Source organism: Xenopus tropicalis, chromosome 1, assembly GCF_000004195.4.
Source record: "Xenopus tropicalis strain Nigerian chromosome 1, UCB_Xtro_10.0, whole genome shotgun sequence".
Classification (NCBI taxonomy): domain Eukaryota; kingdom Metazoa; phylum Chordata; class Amphibia; order Anura; family Pipidae; genus Xenopus; species Xenopus tropicalis.
Genome location: NC_030677.2, coordinates 134,526,689 through 134,549,991, shown reverse-complemented (window position 1 = coordinate 134,549,991; position 23,303 = coordinate 134,526,689). Strand labels below are relative to the sequence as shown.

Sequence of the window (23,303 nt, the reverse complement as noted above, 5' to 3'; positions counted from 1 at the left end):
CTTACCTGTACTGTGCTCATAAAACATCTCTGGCAGCTGTTTTAAACAATATATTGCCTTATCAAAACATTCATAGAGAATTTCAGCTGATTAAAATAATCAGCATTTCGCAGAGATAGTTAAAAATGATCGCTGAAGCTTCACAAATAGTTTTATGCATTATTTTTTACTCTTCAGCTTCTCACCAGATTTGGCCAAGGGCCAAGCACAGAGAACATGTACAAACTAGACATAGATACTCTTACTGTTACTTTGCCTTTTGTCAGCCAGTTGCATTATAATGGTATTCTGTCACCTCTAACAATTATTGGTGCAAATTATTGTCAGAAATGTCAGATTTAATTGAAATTCTGTTTTCAAATTTCAACTTTCATTTTTCAAATTCCTCCTTATTGCATTTCAATGACCTGAATGTTTTATATTGAACACTAATGCCACAACTGTAACATTTAGACATTTTAAAACATTTATGAAGAATTTTGGAAGGCCAAATTATTACATGTCAAATTTTTTTCTACAATCTTTTTCTTTAAAAAAAATTTCAGATTAAATTTAAACAAGTTTTTTTTCCACATTTTTTTCTCGAGAGCTAGCATATTAAAAATGTCAATTGATAAAACTGGCAAAGTCACGTTGCTCTCATCATTTTTTCAACTTGGGCTGCTTACAAAATAATTTGAGAAATAAAATAGCTTGAATGATAAAAATAAACCTCTCGTTGACATCTGTAGAAGTTCAGCAAGTTTTAGATTTTTTAATTTGATTTTAAAAAATGTTTTGATTGATAAATCTTGAAAATTCAAGATTTGTCAAAAATTTGAATTTGAAAAAGGGGTTTTTGCCTTAATTAAGTAGCACCTTACAACTGTGTTAAAATAACCCATGATTATTTTAAAAATGAATTCTATTTTTATATGTTTAGAGACCTGATTTATAAAATTCTAAAGCCCTCCCACTTTAAGGATGCTTAACGGTTCTTAATAAGCATAAAAATAAGCATAAAATATTATCTATTTATAACAGAATGTGGTTGTTTTCCTGTATGCACTGTTATATTGGGGTTTCGGTAACATTATACAGTATAAATGTGAGAATCTGCATGGTACCATTTATGGTAAATGAAAGTCAAATCCTTGATCCAGGGAATGTTTCCTATCACCATTGGGGTCAGGAAGGAATTTTTTCCCGCTTGATTGGCACAGGCTTCAGGCTGGGTTTTTTTTTACCTTCCTCTGGATCAAAACAGTGGATTTATGTTAATGTATTTGAAGTTTTATCTGTCACAGCAGCAGTAGGACCATGCCAGAGTACTGCAGAGTACTGCACAGGAATTAGAAGAGGGAGAAAGGAGATTTTCTCCTGGCTTCTGGAATTCTGGCTTTGAATATTGCCTTGGGGTGAGGCTGGCAAGGTCCTATTTATGTGATAAAATGTGAATAAATGCTGTGGCCTCTTTTTACCCATTTCTGGCTCCTGGTGTTTCATTAAGGTAAGTAACAATGGGGTTCAGAGGGATGGTCGAAAGCGAAGAGCAACCGAGGGGTCCCATTGTCAAGTTATTTGTAGCAAGTTCACAAAGGAAACAATTCATTTTACCAGGTTAGCTGATAATCAGATTGCATCAACATATTTGTAGAAAAAGATGTTGAAGTTCTTCATAAAATTAGAGAAAAGGGGAAAAAATAAAAGTGGCAAATCAGACATTTTCATCCCAATAGGATTCATATCTTTTTATGCTGAAATTGTTTTCATTGTTTTCTATAAAAAGTCAAGGAAAAAAAGTTAAAAAAAAGCCATTGGTCACTTGTCTGTGTCAGTCATGCACAGTTGTTCTACATGTAACTGAACTGGAAATAGTGCTCAGTGATTTCCCCACTAATGCTGAGCTTGTAATGCCAATAACTTTTAATATGTTAGAAGTATATTGAGGATTTGGCTTGGGATTTAGCTTTATCACAACACTTTTAGAAAGATTTAATTTGGATAAGTCAGAATGTTTTGGTTAAAATGAATGTGAACACGTGGTGATTTGTGAAACCAGAAACTTTTTGTATGATGCAGACTATAATATTTGGGGACAATTTGCTGTTGGTTCCATTTTATATGATTTATAATTTATATAATTATTTAGCTTTTTGTTCAGCAGTTCTCCAGATGGAATTTCCGCTGCTATCTGGGTACTATGGTCCAATTTACTGTAGCAACCAGGAAGTGGTATTAGTGATTAAAGATGAATAGGAGAAGTCTAAATACATAGATATGAAATAACAAATAGCAAATATTATTAAAACTGTATCCTTCTTAAAACATTTGGCCAAATACCTAACCAATGAAAACGTTGAATCTCTTTGGGTAGAAATTTCAGTAGGGCAGAAGGTCACAAAGAAAATGATCATTGGTGTATGCTCCCCCCGTATAGATGAGGGGGATGAGACCCAGCTACTGTTGCAAATGGAGGAGGCTTCACAACTGGGTCAAGTTGTGTTAATTATCCGGACATTGACTGGAGTAATGGGGTGGCTAAGTCAGAAAAAGCTAGTAGGTTTGTAAATATGCTAAATGACAACTTTTTATTTCAGGCGGTTCAAGAACCTACTAGGAATGATCTCTAACATTTGTGTGGGTGAGCATTTGGGGAACAGTGATCACAACATGGTCTCCTTTGAGATAATGCTGCAGAGACAGCGCTATAAGGGAGTAACTAAAACGCTCAATTTTAGACGTGCAGACTTTGCCAGTATAAGGGCATCTCTGCAATGTGTCAACTGGGAAAGGCTTTTCATGGGGTTAGACACAGAAGGAAAATGGAACATCTTTAAAGCATTGCTTTGCAGGTATACACAACAGTATATTCCCCTTGTAAGCAAGGAGAGGCATCGCAAAGCAAAACCTTTATGGGTGAATAAAAGTGTTATTGTCGAGGTTGGTAAGAAAAAAAAGTGCTTTTAAAGCATTCAAGTTAGCTGGGACAGCAGAAACTTTCATCAGGTACAAGGAAGCAAATAAAGCATGCAAAAAAGCTATCAGGCAAGCTAAAATAGAGATGGAAAGGGATATTGCAGCTAGGAGTAAAAAGAATCCTAAATTATTTTTTAATTATGTGAATAGTAAAAAAATGAAGCAAGAAGGGGTGGGAACCTTATTATCACGGGGGGGGGGGTAAGTTGGTTGATGAGAACGGGGAAAAAGCAGAAATTTTGAACTCTTATTTTTCATCTGTCTATACATCTGAGGAGCCAGCTAATGAAGGCTTCCCTTTTAATATGCCCAGTTCTAGTAATTTAGCTACTGACGCATGGGTCACTCGGGAGGAAATTCAAAAGAGACTTGAACATCTAAAGGTAAACAAAGGTCCAGGACCGGATGGGATTCATCCCAGGGTATTAAATGAGCTGAGCGCTGTGATTGCCAAACCTCTTCACTCAATTTTTCAGGATTCGTTGAGGTCTGGCATGGTGCCGAGAGACTGGCGAATCGCTAATGTGGTGCCGTTATTTAAAAAGGGATCCCGTTCTCAGCCTGAAAACTATAAGCCTGTTAGTCTGACATCAGTAGTAGGACAGATTTTGGAAGGGGTAATAAGGGATAGGGTACTTGAATACATTGCAGTTCACAATACTATAAGTTTATGAGGAGGTGAGCAGGAACCTTGATGCTGGAATGGCAGTTGATGCTAAAGCGTTTGATACAGTACCTCACAGAAGGTTAATGATCAAAATGAGGAATATTGGCCTAGAACATAATATTTGTAATTGGATAGAGAATTGGCTGACGGATAGATTACAAAGAGTGGTGGTACATGGAACATTTTCTAATTGGACCAGTGTGGTTAGTGGAGTACTACAGGGGTCAGTCCTTGGTCCTTTGCTTTTTAACTTGTTTATTAATGACCTGGAGGAGGGCATAGAGAGTACTGTTTCTATTTTTGCAGATGAAACTAAATTGTGCAAAACTATAAGTTCCATGCAGGATGCTGCCGCTTTGCAGAGCAATTTGACAAAATTGGAAAACTGGCCAACAAATTGGAAAATGAGGTTCAATGTTGATAAGTGCAAAGTTATGCATTTTGGTAGAAATAATATAAACGCGAACTATCTACTGAATGGTAGTGTGTTGGGGGTTTCCTTAATGGAGAAGGATCTAGGGGTTTTTGTTGATAACAAGTTGTCTAATTCCAGGCAGTGTCATTCTGTGGCTACTAAAGCAAATAAAGTGCTGTCTTGTATAAAAAAGGGCATTGACTCAAGGGATGAGAACATAATTTTGCCTCTATAGGTCCCTGGTAAGGCCTCACCTTGAGTATGCAGTGCAGTTTTGGGCTCCAGTCCTTAAGAAGGATATTAATGAGCTGGAGAGAGTGCAGAGACGTGCAACTAAACTGGATGGAAGGGGATGGAAGATTTAAACTATGAGGTGAGACTGTCGAGGTTGGGGTTGTTTTCTCTGGAAAAGAGGCGCTTACGAGGGGACATGATTACTCTGTACAAGTACATTAGAGGGGATTATAGGCAGATAGGGGATGTTCTTTTTTCCCATAAAAACAATCAGCGCACCAGAGGTCACCCCTTTAGATTAGAGGAACGGAGCTTCCATTTGAAGCAGCGTAGGTGGTTTTTCACGGTGAGGGCAGTGAGGTTGTGGAATGCCCTTCCTAGAGATGTGGTAATGGCAGATTCTGTTAATGCCTTTAAGAGGGGCCTGGGTGAGTTCTTGATCAATCAGAATATACAAGGCTATTGTGATACTAATATCTACAGTTAGTATTAGTGGTTGTATATATAGTTTATGTATGTGAGTGTATGGGTTGGTGGGTGTGGGTTGTGTGTGCTGGGTTTACTTGGATGGGTTGAACTTGATGGACTCTGGTCTTTTTTCAACCCTATGTAACTATGTAACCGAATCAGAATCCTGATTGCATATGCAAATTAGGCTACTGAAGGGTTAAATAGAAAAGATGAAAACTTTTTTACTTCCATGTTCATGTGACCAAAAGTCACGTGATTTTAAAGATTTAAATTTGGTTCGGCCAGGCACTTGGATTCAAAATCCTGCAAAAAATTATTGAATCTTGCCGAATCCGGAACCAAATTCTAGATTTGGTGATCCCAATACATTTAGTTTGTATTCTTTTAAAATAATTTGTTATATATCCTAGTGCTCTTTTTCAGTCTTCTCTAAAAAGAGGTTAGAAGAAATTGCTGAATAAATTCCCTTCTGTTGGCCTTCAGACTAATCACTTTATAATTAAATCAAGAATGATATAAATGGAGCAAAATTTCCAACACGTCAGATGCATCATGTTCCTTTTATACTCACCACAAACATGTATTTATGATGTTGTTGGATTAAAACATTTAGAAGGCAAACTCCAATAAATTAGAAAAAGATGAAGCCTAATTATCTGAACTGGAGCAAAATATTATTCATGGAAAGCCTTTTGTCATGTTGACAATATGTGGATAGAATGTAATAATAGTGCAAAATGCAAAATAAACCTGCTCTTGTAGTAAAATAAACATTTCTTAATTCAAAATCTTGTTGAAATTGCTCGAAACCTAAAAATACTTCCATATAGGAATTATAAGGACATTCTCTATTTCCTCATAGTTCTGGCTTTTAGTCATGTGGTACCTCTGCACAATAAGCAGGCTTTTGCACACATTAGAGTTCAGCACTTGTGTTCAGTAACAAAGTAAATGACTCCTAAGTCTCTGCATAAACACAGGTCACACAGACTAGGGGCCACAGGTCTAATAGGGTGACTCTGGAATGGATTCACAGCCTGTTTATTTCCTGTTTACAACTGCTACCACTTCAGATGGCAACATTTATGCCCACTGCTACCCACTGAATGGAAGGCAGCAAGGGAGATGGACAACTCTATTGGGAAATACAGAACAAAAATGCTCTATCATGCCCAGTCGGACACATCAGGATTCACCATACCTGCACCCACCTGTCTTCAACATCTTTTTGTACAAAAATTTTGATGCAATCTGATTCTCAGCTGACCTGGTAAAATAATTGTTTCCTTTGGGAACTTGCCACAAACAACTTTTCAGGAAATGAGAAGAGACTCAGTTGCTTTGTTGAAGTCATTGAAGTACTGTATTCAGTCTTTCAATAGACCCGTTACACCTCAAAGACCTGGACATATGTTACAGCCCTGTTACGTTTAAGTTTAGTAGTGGGTTTGAGTACCTATAGGTGCCCACTGAACATCTGACTGTGGAAACTAAAATTTTAAATGAAAATTAAATAGAATGCACATATTCTTGCCAGGCACAATTATTGATCCCTACAACCTAGGGTTATTTAATAGAAGGTGCCAAATTATATACTTGACTGTTTGCCTATAGAAACTATTTCTTGACCACACGTTTAAACACAAACATCATATTAGATGGTATAGGCTACTGCCCCCGGGCAACTATATACTTTTAATTGCATATTGGAATCATACATTTCCAGTGACAGTATAATGTTGTTCTTAGCTATATTAATATGAGGAGTATGCTATGTAATTTGTGAAAGACTTTTACAAGCTAAAAATACAAAAACCAGAGCCTACATCTCTTTCTCTGCAAATCGCATACAAATGAATGTCAAGGTCATGTTTTTTTGCTGTCTGTTCAGCTGTTTGTTGAATTTGCAACTTAATATGATATGAAAAAGCCAAAATAAGCAATGACTGTTGTTTGTCTTCTCGCATACTTGACTGAATCGCTGCTTTCAGCTAGCAAGAAAAATAAACAGTTGCTGGTTTGATAGAATAGCATTTGTGTGTTTACATGTAAATGGTTAGCATCAAGTCAAACCCAAATGGGATACCTGTATTTCTGATTTATCTGTCTCAATGAATAGTAAAAAAACATTTCAAGATTCCCACCCCTGGGCAACAATAAAAAGTAAACAGAGTTTTCCTTTTCATTTTCCTTGTGAGAATTAAAGGTAGACCTTCCTATATAATACAGTGTACTGTAGGATACTGCACCAATATCTACTTGCTAATTAAAGGAGACATACAGTATAACATAAGTGAAATCCCCCAATCATGTTGGCAATAATGATTAATATATGTGTCAGCTTTTAGTCTGGGCCCCTTCATTGGAGTTCCCCATAGATCCGCTACTGTCTGTGTTTCATGTGAGGGGTGGGCATGTTTTAACAGCCCCTGCCAGAAGCACAGTAGGAGGGGGATAACCAATCACAGCCCTGCAGTCACACAAGCTAAAGCTGGCCACAAATGCACCAATAGTATCGTATGAAACCCATTTTTGGACGATATTCCGGATCGACGAGACGACTGGTATCACAAACGCTTCGGATAGGCCGGTCAAAAGATTTTGATCGGGCGCTGTTGAAGGCACCCAAGCAAAATCTACATTTAGGGCTGAATCAGCAGGTGAATTCCTATTTGCTTCTACCTCCAAACGGTATCTGATGATTGAGCCCTAAACATCAATGGAGGGAACGGAATCAATGGTCGCAGGACAGATGGTTATAGGTACGTGTATGGCCACTTAAAGACAGCTTCAGTTTCCTATAAGGTCAGCCTAGCTGCTGAGTGGTTCCTCTCCTACAATGCATTGTGCTGAGTGCCGCTGGCTCCCCTGCGCAGCCTGGGAAAGGAGGCATCAGGAAGTGGAACAGATGGGCTAGTGGGGCTTTGCAGAAATAATAATATTCAATAAATCAGCCCCAAGCAAAGCTTTTTTAAGAACATTCCTTCTGTATTTAAATAGTGTAATGGACTGGCACATTCTTGGTTTTAACACAATATGTACCCTTAAAACCAAGCCATATGCCAAACTGAATGGCCAGTTATAGCTCCATCAACAGAACGGCCCATCTAAGGGATATTTTCCTTTTAAGAAAAGGAAAATTGTGTATATGTTGCTTATTTCTTTTCAGCTGTTTCATCATAAATTTGCAGCTCCGGTAATTTGGTTCCTTTTGAAAACTCCCAAAATGCCACTGAAATGGTCATCCAACCTTGGAAGGATCCTTTTCCATTGGATTTCTTTCATATAGTGCTGAGAGGACAATATATGGCATACCCTGTAAATACAGTGTATAATCAAGGCTTCCACAGTAACCTTTGTACACTGTGCAACATATAGCAATTTTAGTCCAGTCTTGCAAGGCAATGCTTTCATTACTAGAATGCTGTTGATGCCAAATCATGGTTGGAAATCCTATCATCATACTATCATGGCTGATTCTTAGCACTAATAATCTTATTCTTGAATAACTATATCTTGGTTTGTAAGTTATATGGCTTGACACCTGGGGGCACATTTACTAACCCACGAATCCGAATTGGAAAAATTCTGATTGGAAAACGAACATTATTTTTTGCGATTTTTTCGCCGCCTTTACGATTTTTCGGAAATTGTCGCGACTTTTTCGTTACCAATACGATTTGCATGAAAAAACGCGAGTTTTTCGTAGCCATTACGATTCGCTCGTATCTTGTCGCGACTTTTTCGCATTGAGCGCTCGTAAGCGGCGGGCGAAATTTCAGACTTAGCATGATTTTGGAAGCCTCCCATAGGACTCAATGGCACCCTGCAGCTCCAACCTGGCCCAAGAAAAGTCACCATACTGAAGCTTGAATGAATCCGAATCTTTGGTACTCGGCACGAAAGCTGCGAAAAAGTCGCAACTTTTCGCGCAAGTAGTAACGCTACGTAAAAATCGCAACATTTTGCGCAACATTCGGAATGGCTATGCAAAAGTTGCGACAATTTTCCGAAAAATCGCCAAATACCGATCATTACGAAAAAAACGCAATCGGACGCATTCGGCCCGTTCGTGAGTAAGTAAATGTGCCCCCTGGTGATAGCTATAATTCTGCTTATGGGTTCCTGGAGCTAAAAACCAACCTGACCCTTAAGGTGAAACTTATTTTATGTGGGGTATATATCAGTACACATGGGTGTTAGCAAATGGTTTCTCAGCATATCCAAGTATCACATGTAGTGATGAGCGAATCTGTCCCTTTTCGCTTTGCCAAAAAAATCTGTGAAACAGCGAAAAATTTGCAAAATGTGGGTACTGCACAACTTTTTAGATGTGACTGCGCCTTTTTTTGATGCGACCACATAGTTTTTTAATGCCGCTACGCCTTTTCTGATGCAAACGCACCTTTTTGCAATGACCACACATTTTTTACGCAAACGTGAAGTTTTGCAAAACAATTCATAAATGCTGAAATGCAGAATTTCGCTGCAAATCCACACTTGCCAATGCCGAAAATATTCGCTCATCACTAGTCAAATGTGCCAGTCTACTGATGTGGCATTACCTCTGTGTGTGCCAGTCTCACCTTTGTGTATATAACAGTAGGTGTGTATCAGTATGATCCCTTGTTTGTCTCTGAAATTGTATACTTGGCATCTGCTCTCACCTCTAGCTTGTTTAATGGACTTCGAAGTTAGCCAGCTGCTCAAACCTTCTGCTCACCTTTTCTAGGTTGGAATTTCACTTGCTCAATGTCAGAATTCTCTGAAGTGAACACTGGCACCAGATGAGCAGTACATTCAGCCTCTCTTTTATTGGGTCTGATTTTATCCAATACTTTACATCTCAGTATTTATCCCTTAAGACATTTCCAACTAAGTTTATTTTATTGAAGGCTTGGGATACAGAAAGGTGAACTTATTTTGGATGCATAACCTAAAAGTTCTTAGTTTATTTTAAGATATCTTAATTAAATTAATACCATTTATGGTTTTTGCTGTGTTGTTTTTGAATATGACCATTCACCTGGATATTCCTAGATATTAATGCTGTTAGTAACCAAGATTAACTATACTGAAGACTGCTAATAGCTATGCTAGAATACCCTGTAGACCACAGAATTTATAGTATTCATGTTTAAGTGTTAATATACTGTATCATGGATCCTTTTATCTGCATTATTCTTTTTATATGCCTAAACTGAATAGTGAATATGAATATGAACTTATTTTGTGACATTATGGAGAGTGTGAGACGCTCTTTTCAAGGGGTGCTTTCAGTCCCTATTGACCCCTCTGAGTGTACAGTATATCGGGAATTACATACAGTGGCTTGCAAAAGTATTCGGCCCCCTTGAACTTTTCCACATTTTGTCACATTACAGCCACAAACATGAATCAATTTTATTGGAATTCCACGTGAAAGACCAATACAAAGTGGTGTACACGTGAGAAGTGGAACGAAAATCATACATGATTCCAAACATTTTTTACAAATAAATAACTGCAAAGTGGGGTGTGCGTAATTATTCAGCCCCCTTTGGTCTGAGTGCAGTCAGTTGCCCATAGACATTGCCTGATGAGTGCTAATGACTAAATAGAGTGCACCTGTGTGTAATCTAATGTCAGTACAAATACAGCTGCTCTGTGACGGCCTCAGAGGTTGTCTAAGAGAATATTGGGAGCAACAATACCATGAAGTCCAAAGAACACACCAGACAGGTCAGGGATAAAGTTATTGAGAAATTTATAGCAGGCTTAGGCTACAAAAAGATTTCCAAAGCCTTGAACATCCCACAGAGCACTGTTCAAGCGATCATTCAGAAATGGAAGGAGTATGGCACAACTGTAACCCTACCAAGACAAGGCCGTCCACCTAAACTCACAGGCCGAACAAGGAGAGCGCTGATCAGAAATGCAGCCAAGAGGCCCATGGTGACTCTGGACGAGCTGCAGAGATCTACAGCTCAGGTGGGGGAATCTGTCCATAGGACAACTATTAGTCGTGCACTGCACAAAGTTGGCCTTTATGGAAGAGTGGCAAGAAGAAAGCCATTGTTAACAGAAAACCATAAGAAGTCCCGTTTGCAGTTTGCCACAACCGATGTGGGGGACACAGCAAACATGTGGAAGAAGGTGCTCTGGTCAGATGAGACCAAAATGGAACTTTTTGGCCAAAATGCAAAACGCTATGTGTGGCGGAAAACTAACACTGCACATCACTCTGAACACACCATCCCCACTGTCAAATATGGTGGTGGCAGCATCATGCTCTGGGGGTGCTTCTCTTCAGCAGGGACAGGGAAGCTGCTCAGAGTTGATGGGAAGATGGATGGAGCCAAATACAGGGAAATCTTGGAAGAAAACCTCTTGGAGTCTGCAAAAGACTTGAGACTGGAGCGGAGGTTCACCTTCCAGCAGGACAACGACCCTAAACATAAAGCCAGGGCAACAATGGAATGGTTTAAAACAAAACATATCCATGTGTTAGAATGGCCCAGTCACAGTCCAGATCTAAATCCAATCGAGAATCTGTGGCAAGATCTGAAAACTGCTGTTCACAAACACTGTCCATCTAATCTGACTGAGCTGGAGCTGTTTTGCAAAGAAGAATGGGCAAGGATTTCAGTCTCTAGATGTGCAAAGCTGGTAGAGACATAAAAGACTGGCAGCTGTAATTGCAGCAAAAGGTGGTTCTACAAAGTATTGACTCAGGGGGCTGAATAATTACGCACACCCCACTTTGCAGTTATTTATTTGTAAAAAATGTTTGGAGTCATGTATGATTTTCGTTCCACTTCTCACATGTACACCACTTTGTATTGGTCTTTCACGTGGAATTCCAATAAAATTGATTCATGTTTGTGGCTGTAATGTGACAAAATGTGGAAAAGTTCAAGGGGGCCGAATACTTTTGCAAGCCACTGTAAGTCATAGGCTATCCCCTATAAATAAATACCTTGAGTATTTATAAGACTGGTCTGAATGTCAATTATGTAACCTTGTAATATGATATTTATGACATCTCATTCTTTTCTCTTATCACATGCCTCTGAATTAATATTAGGCCTGGAAACTCACTCACTGTATTAAAGGAGAAGGAAAGGTAAAAACTAAGTAAGCTTTATCAGAAAGTCTATGTAAATACAGCCATAAGCACTCACAGAAAAGCTGCACTGAGTCCTCTATCAAATGAAACACAGGATTCCTTGTCTCCTTTTTTGGGAACATGTTCTTCAATATCAGACTTCCTCCTAGGACTCCTTCAGGTTTGGGGCATAATTCTGCTCAGTTCTCTCCCACCTCCCATAACAATGCATAAGAACTCACCTCCTTTAGGAATTTGTGACCTGAGCTTCCAAGGGCTATAACAGCAGAAGGAAGCTACCAAGACCAAGCTAAAATGGCAGCTGCTATCAGAGGGAGCTTCTAGGGCTCTTTACTCGGGTATAGTAAACTTTCTGCTGAATAAATATAGTGTTCTAGGCGGCACTAATGTGGCAAATCTATCGGCAGTAAAATGCCTTTCCTTCTACTTTAAATGTACTATGCATAACTTCTCCCTGTCCCTGAATAAGATTTGTTGACAGAGTATAACAGTATAGGGAAATAACACACAGAAATATGCTCCATTCCAGAAACATGTAATTGTGCAAAATCAGTGGTAAAAACTCATTGTGGCCTTTTAGGAAAAAGTTCATTTTCTTATTGTTTTACTCATTTTGCTACCTACCATTGCCATGTTTGTACCACTCCCAGCCCATGTTCCTATATGTTTATGCATATTATTTTTAATTTCTCCACCAGTCCCCAATGTTCCCAGCAAACTTTTCTGCTGTTCTTTATGCTGCTCATTGCCATACAGTAGCTTCTAACCCAAAGGATTCAGATGGTAGATTAAGAGGATAGGTAATGAGAATGTTCATGACCTTAATTTCTTCTCTACCATTAACTTTCATCTTCAAATACTGTTTTTATGGCATATACAGTAAGTCAACAACCATCTATGTAAATTGGTGGATAATTTTAATGAAACCCAATTTCACATGTCATTCTTGCATGAACATCAATCTGACGTGCAGGAGTGAAATCAGACTAATAATATGCCTGATAAAAAGTTCTAAAGAAATATAGTAACAGAAAATGAAATGTTATGGATTTAAATGTATCTATCCTCTTGTTCAACATTTTTCAAATGAGATATAAAAGTATTTTGTTTTGTTTGTCATTCAAACCCTTCAAAACACCATTTTGTCATAACAACAGAACACTCAATACGAAAACATATAAAATACACAATTCACTGAAATATTCACTTTTAATTTTGTATTTTAATGACTGTGTCAATGTTTAAAAATAAAAATACATTCTTTAATAGCCTTTTTTCATAATCTCTGTTTAGTTGTGATACGTTTGTGGTTGATAGAGCCACACGAGGACATCAGGGCTAATTTGTTTTGCTTTAACCAATACAAACATAGTGTTGGTCATTGCTGTAAATAATGGAATCGTGATTCCTATAAACAAATAAAGCAAATAAAGAAACATCCTTTCTAAAATATAAATATGAAATCATATTATAGTGCAAATTTAATCAATAAAATGTGTCTTCTTTTTTAATAAAAACTGGGTTATGAAGGCTCTTCAGTAAAAGTACAGGTTGGGAAAGGTGAGACATAGACAATACAAACAGGTGCATGCCAATGTAATGGAAATCTGCATCACAGCAATGAATATTATATTCGGAAAATAATAACCAGTACCCAGTAATCAGCTTGTGTCCATAGTACATATATAGGTAATTGATAACATTAGGATGGCTAGCAATAATTAGCCCTATCGTGGGTCATTCCTTATGCTATTGTATTTCCTTGATACCCACACAGCAGAACGTGGGATTCAGTAAGTATATAGATGTGCAGATGGTGGGTTCAGAGGGCAGACTCCAAGGGCAAAGGGTGAGTGGTAGTGAATTCACTAATGTCAGGGCAATATGGCACCAGGGCCATAACACTTAACTTTGATTGTTCTATTACATTTAGACTAGTAAAAAACAATATGTTTGGCCTCCGTGAGTTAATGCAGTGTTGTATCTCGGGCATTATTAGGAATTATGTAGAGAAACACAGTAACTGATGAAGTAAAAATAACAACAGAAAATATAATCCGGACAAGTGACAAAGTAAATGTTAATGTAAAGATAATCCATGTCACAATATCAATATGTAGGATCTACATCATAAGAATAGTATGCCAAGTAGTTCTAATAAAATCAATTGTACTGTAATGTGTAATTGTACTGTAATGTGTCAATGCTTTGCATTGAAAAATCCAGAAACCAGAACAGTTTTATCTCTGTAATTATGTGTATAATTTAAAAATGTACTTTATATGTGTGCCTGTTTGTGTGTATAATGCACAAATATTATGTTTTGGCCTGATACATTACTGATTTCAGCAGATGGGTTCTGACACTTTATAGTTGAGAGATTAAATGCCTGTTTTTTCCAGCTGTTGTTAAACTATAACAACCAGCTCCAGCCTGACAATGCACCTTATACGCCTACAGCTGAATAACTCAGGACTGTCTACCCTTGTTAAAGTGATTACTTGACACCTTTATATAACAAGGAAGCCCACTATATTGTTCTCCACTGGCTGCTGACCTAAATACACCATGGAGAGCAGAACTGACAGTTCTAGTATTTGTTGGTTATTACTGCTGTACTTTTTTTGGTGAGTGAAGAGAGCAAGAGATTGAGAAGACATAGTCAATAGCCATTAGGAACCACTGAAATAATGTTTAGTCACACAGACTACATTCCAGATATTCTAACAGTATCTGTTCATCTTAGTAACACGTACATATTACTAAACTACTTAAGTAGAATAGGCAGAGGTTGGGCATTTTTCTGCAAGCTAGGGCATGAAAGACATTGAAATACTGATCTTTAAAGAAAAGTCTTGCAGAGTTTCTACCAAGTAGATTTAAAGTCAAACAACGTAACAACACACAAATATCTGCACGTGTATAACTTGCACCTTCAAGAGACTGACAACAATATGTATCATGTCCAGAATGAGGCAGTTTTCTGTGTTAGACCCCTTTCCGCTGAGAGTTTTGTCATTTTATTAAAGCAAGTGCATTTTGTGGTAGTCACTCTTATATAATTTACCTATTTACATTTACCTATCAGAATTATCTGAGTGAGACATTATGAGGAAAACTTCACAGCAGAAATTCACAGAAAAATTCAATATATGTTAAAAACCCCTAAGGTGTTTGGTAAAAGTCAGGGAACCCATGTGACTTTTCTGACAGCATTACAAGTCTGTTTGTGGGCTTTAACATTGATCAAAGAACAGTGCAATTGTTTGCTTACAATCATTTTAGTGATCCGACAAACAGATTAAAGAGAAAATATAGAGATACCACTAGTAATGCACATGTAATTATTAAAACAAAATATTAAACATGATGCAGTACAGAAGTGGGGCAATAATGAGCCACAAAACCAGCATTTTTTGGGGGGAAATCTGATTATTTCAAGTTTAACAATAGAAAGATTTCCATAGATGTCAATGTTTATAAATATATATAACATTGCAGAGCAATCATTTTGTCCCACAAAATGTTCTGGTTTTATCCTAAAAAATGATGTTATGACTTCAGATACATACTAGCGCTTATTTAATACCAGGAGCAAAGGCCAGCTTTCTGGGAAAGTTATTATCAGAGCTGATGACTTCACACCAAATTTTTTCTTTGACATGGGCCTGGCTTTTATAAATTGCAGTGTATTATCTGAGGCATAAACTATGGTCATTTTCACCAATGTGGAAAGCAACCATGATATTGGTTTTCATGTTTTAAGTATGTATTTGGGAGCATCTTTAAATACCTTTGATTTGGACACATCATGCCAGTAACATATATAAGCATGCGCTGCCTCCGAGTTTAACATCACACACAGTTTAGAAAGTATCATTTTTTTTAAACAATCTTACATACAGTCATATGAACAACAAGCCAGAGCCTACAGACATAAATGATCAAACCCCAGCCATTTAATTGTGCATTTCAGACTTGTCTTGCCTGGAAATATGCTTATATGTTTATTTACCAGAAGAGAAAGCAAGCTCAAATTTTGCATCAGGCCATTACTTTTTCAACAGTAAAAATACATATTTAACTCCTGCTTTCCCCCCATCCTATCTTCACACAAAACCAACAAAATATCTTTCAGGCCAGAAAGAATTGACCACACCTTGCTTGAGCTATACATAAGGAGACTGAAATGGTCACTAGAGATTGTCTGTTGGGTGCAGTATTATTTAAACACAGCATCACATTGTGATGATCTTAGTCTCTTAAGTTGTTTGGTTAATGTTTTATTATAGTATTAGTTTTACTGCATGTAGGAAAGAGATGATCATAGATATGACAAGGCATGGCAAACAGGCAACATATATGTTTTTACCATGTACTGAGCTACGTGATGATAAAGGAATAGCCAAGCACAAATAAGGGAGTCTTATCATTTTCTGAGTAAAATGCATTGAATCTGTTTCTTCAGGTTATTGTAGGTAGACTGTTATATGTGACTCCATGGACATGTCTTCTGACTAAAGGAGAATCGCTTCGGGTTTAATTTTTCCTGCAATCAAGTACGTATCTTGTCCATCAATTGCCATAAGTGCACAAAAACCAAACGCAGAGGTTACTAAGAGTCAATAGGAACTCTAAATATATATGTACATCACTGGTAAAGTTTGTGTCGTGTTTTTTTTCCCTTTTTGATCCACATCGAAGGCAGGAAATACAAGGCATTGTTAGATGTGGTAAACAGACATGCTTGCCTGCTGATTAACAGAGAAGGTTTTAAGGCCTTTTGTCTAATTATTCTGTATTACGTAAGGGCAGAAGCATACAGTGGTGGGTAATATAAGAGAGAACCAAAGGAAAACTGAAGGCGAGTAGGAACAATGCTAAAGTAGACATAAGCTTGGGAGAAAAAGATACAACATAGTCATGGCAAATAGTCAATACTGTGCATTGTAGAAATGGAGTAGTTTATGTAGCTTGCCCTTTGAAAGCTTCTCAGAATCTTTGTCAATAATACTGTCAGAGGTTATAACACATTTCATGGAGTTCTGCAGTAGTTCACCACATTCATTTATCGAGCATGAACAACTAACACGTTGATCTCTTAGCCAAGGATATCAAGGTATACAGGAGATGCTTTTGACAAGTTCTGAAGGAGGCTGTGTATTTCCTTGATATTAAGCCTCATATGAGGCTCCCTCTGCCAACAACCCAGCATGAGGTCATAGACTTCCTTCGGGCACGTGCGAGGACGCTGGAGAACTCTCCCTTGGGTTATGCACTCTATTACCTAAAACCGGATAAACACACTATGTTAATAAAATAAGGAAAAAAAGTAAAAAAGGTTCTCCCTAATGCAAATGGTTCAGAAGTCTCCCATGCTTATAGTATCACTCGCAGTGAAGCTATAGTGAGATATTAAAAAATTGGGATTTCGATATCTTCGTATGTAGCTAATTGTGTCCTTGTTCACCTTGAGTTATCATGCCGAGGGCATATTGTCATACATTTACCATTACAAGTTAAATTATTTTAGTTTAGGTATTATTGGCCACATGTAGAGAAAGATATTTTTAATGTTGCTATAACATTTAATGTGTATGAAAACTGAAAGCTCTAATTATCTGTACTTTCAGATTTACAAGATACAATGGGGCCCTGCACTTGCCACTTGTCCTATGGCAGGCAGTAAGGACAGGAGTGGGTTTATTCAATATTTAAATGATTTTTAGCAGACTTAAGTTATGGAGATCCAAATTACGGTTAGATTCCTTATCCAGAAAACCCTGGGTCTCGAGCATTCTGGATAACAGGTCCCATACCTGTACTGGTTTATTATTACAGAGAAACAGGGAATCATTTTTAAAAATTTTAATGATTTCATTAAAATAGAGTCTATGGGAGATGTCCTTCCCGTAATTCAGAGTTTTCTGGATAGGTGTCCGGATAAATGATCCCATAGATGTACTACAGTTTCCCACTGTCTAGATGAACGCAGAAGGCCTTATACAGATACAATGAACTGTTCTTATCTAATGAAAGAAAAAGACAAAATGTGTTGCTCTAGCATTTATTGTTTTATATTAGGGGGTGTTGTATATACAAACCTCATTGTTTGAAAGCTGATACCAAGGCTGTTTTCCATAAGTGAAAATCTCCCATAATACAACTCCCAAACTCCAAACATCGCTTTCTGTTGTGAATTTCCTGTACATGATACTCTCAGGGGGCATCCAGCGGATTGGCAGCATTGTGTGCCCACCAACCTGAAATAAAAAAAACAGCTTAATTAATCTACATTTAAGATGATTACAAGCAACTATTAATAAATGAGGAGCTGAACTGCCTTTTTCTTTCTGAATGTGCCATTGTAAAGCATATACAGACAAACAAATATAGGGCTATGGTAATGCTAAACATGCCCTCAATGATATGCAGCATATCAGGAAATGGTTAAGGTGTAATGTGCCTACTGTAACTTGCATTTTGCCATCAGAAGCTTTTATATTTGCCAGATTTACCTTTTTGTAAATTATAAATGCTTTTATGCCTTTTCATCTAGAGTAAAAAAAATGTAATGTCTGAGGGGCAAAATTACAAAAGCATGAATGCTCGAGTGTTCATGCGAACGCTTCGAGCATATTTTTGCCGATTTTTTCGGGCATCCGCACAACTTTTTCGTACGGCGCACGACTTTTTCGGACATTTGCACGAAAAAATCGGAAAGGTTTTACCGCTGTTTACAATTGTTCGGTACGAAAATTTCGTGACTTTCGGATCGCCAATACGATATTATCATGATTAATACGATTTTTTCGTAAGCATTTTCGTGATATTTGTGATCTTCCGAAATTTTCGTTTCCAATATGATTTTTTTACATTCGTGATTCGGATTCGTGGATTAGTACATGTGCCCCTGAGAGTAGATTTGTTCTTGTGTTTTTGCTTAGTAAATGTAGTGAACCATGCCTAGCTATTTTGGTCTTGAGATACTGATATATACAGATAACTGGATAAAGAAGGCTTTTGATGCAGAAGAGTACATGCACATTTAGAGTTTATAAAAACATAAAATGATAGTAAAACTTATTTAACATTAAGGTATATTTTCTCTTTAATGTATAGTAGTAAAATCCATGACTCTTGATAAATGTCAACATGGTCTTGAAACCTTACCTAGAGGTTACTGCATAGAAATTCATTCTATGCAGTATAACAATAGTATATAGTGTTTTGTATAATAGCTGAAATCTTTAACAAAGAACACATTAACAATGGTACAAGCCATAGACAGGACAGTTATACAGATCTCTGAGAATTTAGTAGAGAGTATGTTCTGCATGATTGATGTTCAACAAATATCAATATGTTAAGTGACAGGCTGAAAAAGGCACATATGACAGTAGCAACTCAATAAACCTTATGATCAATAATAATAGCATGGCAGAGCCAATCACATTACAGTACCTATCATCTTGCTCAGGAAAAAAATGCATTTAAGTGATATTATACTCTAGAGATTTGACCACAGCATGTAATATTAGATACATTACATTAAAAACAAATTGTTTCAATTTCTGCCAACCAGGAATACAAAGCATCTGTGAAATAATACTCTTCTTCTTTTATTTTTTATTTATGTACATGTACACTTAAAAGGTAAGAGTGCCAGTAACTTCAACAGCAGCCAGAAACACTGCTAAGATACCCAGAGCAAAAAAAAAAGGACCTTTAAGACACATGCTTAATTATTTTTATGTTTAATGTTCATAAGAGGGATGTTATGCTTATTAATCCGAAAAGTGTAATTACTAGGATGCATAATTTATTTTTCAGCAGAAAATGATAATTGCAATTTTATTTAGAAAGGAATAAATGTATACTTATGGGTGGGACTGGGAAAACTATTATAAAACCAGCATCAGGACATTGTCAAATTACAATGATGTCATTGGATGAAAAGGATCTCAGGTCCCATGAAATAGAGGTATGAAATTTGACAATGGTGCTTCCATATTTAATATAGATTTGGAATTGAGCTGTAGACTATGTATTGAGTTTCTGAAATATATTACTATTTAAACTATTTTTGTTTCAAGTTTCCATTTGTCAAACATGCATAAAAATCATTAATATCCAGTAAAGCTTTTATAGTTATATTCTGTGATTTGAAGAAAAATAATGTAAGATCTTAGTTTTGCATCAAAAAACCCTCTTTGCCTTCTTCTAGCTGCCCACAACCAATTATATCTGCTCGTACTGTAACAATGTTACACATGAACTGCAGGAAGCTAAGGCTGTTTCCCTGCAGACCATCACACCTGGATATATCAGCACACCGTGGGCTAGGTTTACTTATCCTTGGAAAATCAAAGTACTGTATATATACACTTACAACTTTGCAGACACGTTCCAGATAGGGTCTATCATTATTACTTCTCTGTGACAGGCCTCTCATTAGTAATGTTTAACTGAGTGCAATTGTGCTGCAGTGCAGCCACTAATTTTTGTGGGACAGGCAGAGCTGTAATAAACATGCTACAGGACACATAAAGGTAAGGCCACATTTAAAATTACTCCTGATCACCGGATTATACTACATTTTTAGGTAAGGGTCCCATATCTCAACCTTTGAAATTATGCTTGCAACATCTCATTAAAAAATAAAACATTTGCTCTTAAAGCAGAATGCTGTGATCCCACTATAGTTGCATGACCAAAAGAAACCGGGTAATAACCGATCCTCACTGGTATATCTTAACAATAAGGAGCAGACTCAAAAAATAGTAAACATAATGCACTTTATATTATTGATTTAACATTAATAATATTATGCCGAGAGGTTTTAGGTCTCATTGTCACAAATGTGCGCGCAAATTGTAATTGTAACACAGCATTTTCCACAGAATTCCAAACTAATAGCATCTGCATTAGTAAATCATGGTCAAAATGCTGAGCTGTTCTAGTCAATTGCATTTGAAAGGGTTACCATGTGATTCATTAGGTTGATGTCCCACAGAGTATGTTAGTCGTCTGTGATAAATCTCTGCTATCGTGGGCAACTAACTGCTCCGAAATGCCTTTCCACAAGCACAAATAGGAATAGCCAGTGAAAAGGTCTTAGCATCACTTCAGTTTTCCCGAGTCATGCAAAGTTTGCCCCTGCAGGCAACTTTGTGTGACTCCTATTGTTGCCGGTGGAAAGGCATTTTCGGAACGGTTAGTCACCCGCAATAGCAAAGATCTATCGGGGGCAACTAACACACTCTGTGGGACATGGGCCTTATGTGTACTGTAAGTAATGTAGTTGGGGTAGTAATGTAAGTTATCAGTGTTACATTGTTTTACCTGTTGATCCATGGTTACACAATTAAACCCGCCATGTCCTTAGATCTAAGAAATAACATACCTTGCATAGGAATATACAATCCTGTGTACACAGGTGTACACAATGAAACAAAGTAACCAAAGGAACATACTAATCATGTCTTTATTTCATTTTACATATGCATTATTAAGGACAAATACAAGCAATCCATTTTCCTGTAACCCATCTAAATGGAAGTTTGAGAATGACATGCAGAAAAACCTTAACGGCTCTACTTAAAAGCCTGTCACACTCAATATATATACCCTTGTCTATCTTCTAAGTTATGCTTATCAATACTGCTTCCTGACATGTTAACATATTCTGTTCAATAAAGCTTAACTCACTTTAATGCATTATGGTGACAAGCCAATTTACAGAAACCACATGGAGAAGTCTCTGCTGCACCACCAGCGTAACCACAACAGAGAAAATCATTCCATGAATGAGCGGTTCTTTTAATATTATATTTGTGGTTTGGACTGATATGGCCAGTAGCTAAATAATCTGAATACAACCAAAAAGGGGTTAAAACAAACAATGAATTAAATAAGTAAGAAGAAGAAAATGGCATTACAAATGTAGGTTAGAGAAGCAGAGAAAGAAAGAGGTGCAAAAAGCAACAGAAAATATTTTGGGGGTTGTACAGCAAAACCTTGCTCTGGTGCTTTTTCATAGTTCCCAGGCACGCTAGCAGGATAGCAACACTATGCAATAAGCTTGTGACACGTGCCTACTCAGAGTGGGGGCTCCTGTCTGTGGGTTTCCCTGTGCAAACACCTTCCTCAGTGCATTACCCAGCAGCAGAAAAAATGGTGACAGTGAAAAAATGGCAAATACAAATTCTATGCTTTAAAGAATATGGGAAAAATAAAAGAAAAGGGGTAAAAGAAAAAGAAATTGTATATAACTGAATAAAAGCAGGATAGAGAGGAAGCTCTACACATAAGTGGGATACAATAGAGAATAAAAGAAGGATAACAGGTGCAGGGCCTGTTATCTGCAAAGCTTTGAATTACAGGAAGGCCATCTCCCATAGACTCCAATTTAATAAAATAATGTGAATTTTTAAAAATGATTTCCTTTTTCTCTGAACTGATACAGTACATTGTACTTCATCTCAACTAAGAAACAATCCTGGTTTGGGTTTATGGAGTTTATTTAATGATCCAAATTATGGAAAGATCCCTTATCTATAAAAGTCCAGGTTCCAAGCATTCTGCATAACCGGTACTATAAATAATGTGAAATGATGGAAAAGGGGTAAAAAGAAAAGATAAATACTGAGTAGTAGTTGAAAGTGGAAACTATAGGAGTGGGCAAGAGAACTACTGTACACAAGGGAATAAGAGTAAAGGGTAAGGGAAGTAAATCTGTAAAAAAAAAAAAAAGGATTGTAAAAAAAAAAGGGGGGTGGATAGGAAAAGGAGGAGATACAGTACTTATATGTATATATATATACAGTTTATGTACATTTATACATAGGGCTCCCCATTTACAAAGGAAAGTTTAGACTTCATTCCTGGAAGCACAAGTACGTAACTATAGTCAAGGTAGAGCCAATTATTGTGCTAATTATTGTTATTATTGCAATACTGATATGTTTGAGTGACGCATTATGTTGGTTCCATGTAATGACACTAAATTGTTAGTATATATTGATAATTATAAAATCATTATGGCCCCTGCAATTCGTTCTTTTTAAGTACTTTCCAAGCATCATTTAAAGTAGCACCTAAAATTATATTGTAAAAGGTATACACCGGATAAGTGGTCTTTCTGTAATTTGAATCATCATACCTTAAGTCTACTAAAAAATAATTTAAATATTCATTAAACCCAATAAGATTGTTTTGCCACCAATAAGGATTAATTACAAGGTACAATGTACTGTTTTATTATTACAGAGAAAAAAGAAATCATTTTTAAAAATTAGAATTATTTGTTTAATAAGAAGTCTATGGGAGATGGCCTGTAAACCGGAAATTTCTGGATAACAGGTTTCCGGGATAATAGATCCCATACCTGTACTTTGTTTAAGAAAAAAAGAGGGAAAGTAACTTATTAATGAAAATGAAACATGCAT

At 36.9% G+C, this 23,303-nt stretch overlaps 1 protein-coding gene across 3 annotated transcripts in view; it reads right to left on the bottom strand.

Annotated features, from left to right (window-relative positions):
* Nucleotides 1–12,753: 12,753 nt before the first annotated feature.
* The window catches only part of ntrk2 (neurotrophic receptor tyrosine kinase 2), a 122,542-nt gene continuing 111,992 nt past the window's right edge, over nt 12,754–23,303 (bottom strand). For 2 of the 3 annotated variants that reach the window (XM_012965748.3, XM_012965742.3), the window contains exons 16-17: nt 17,958–18,116; nt 12,754–17,140 (exon numbers count right to left, since the gene is read on the bottom strand). In XM_012965748.3, coding sequence (XP_012821202.1) covers nt 16,955–17,140; nt 17,958–18,116 — 345 coding nt within the window. In that variant the 3' untranslated portion in view covers nt 12,754–16,954. The remainder of the gene's footprint in view (nt 17,141–17,957; nt 18,117–23,303) is intronic. The other variant, NM_001079185.1, reaches the window with a different exon arrangement.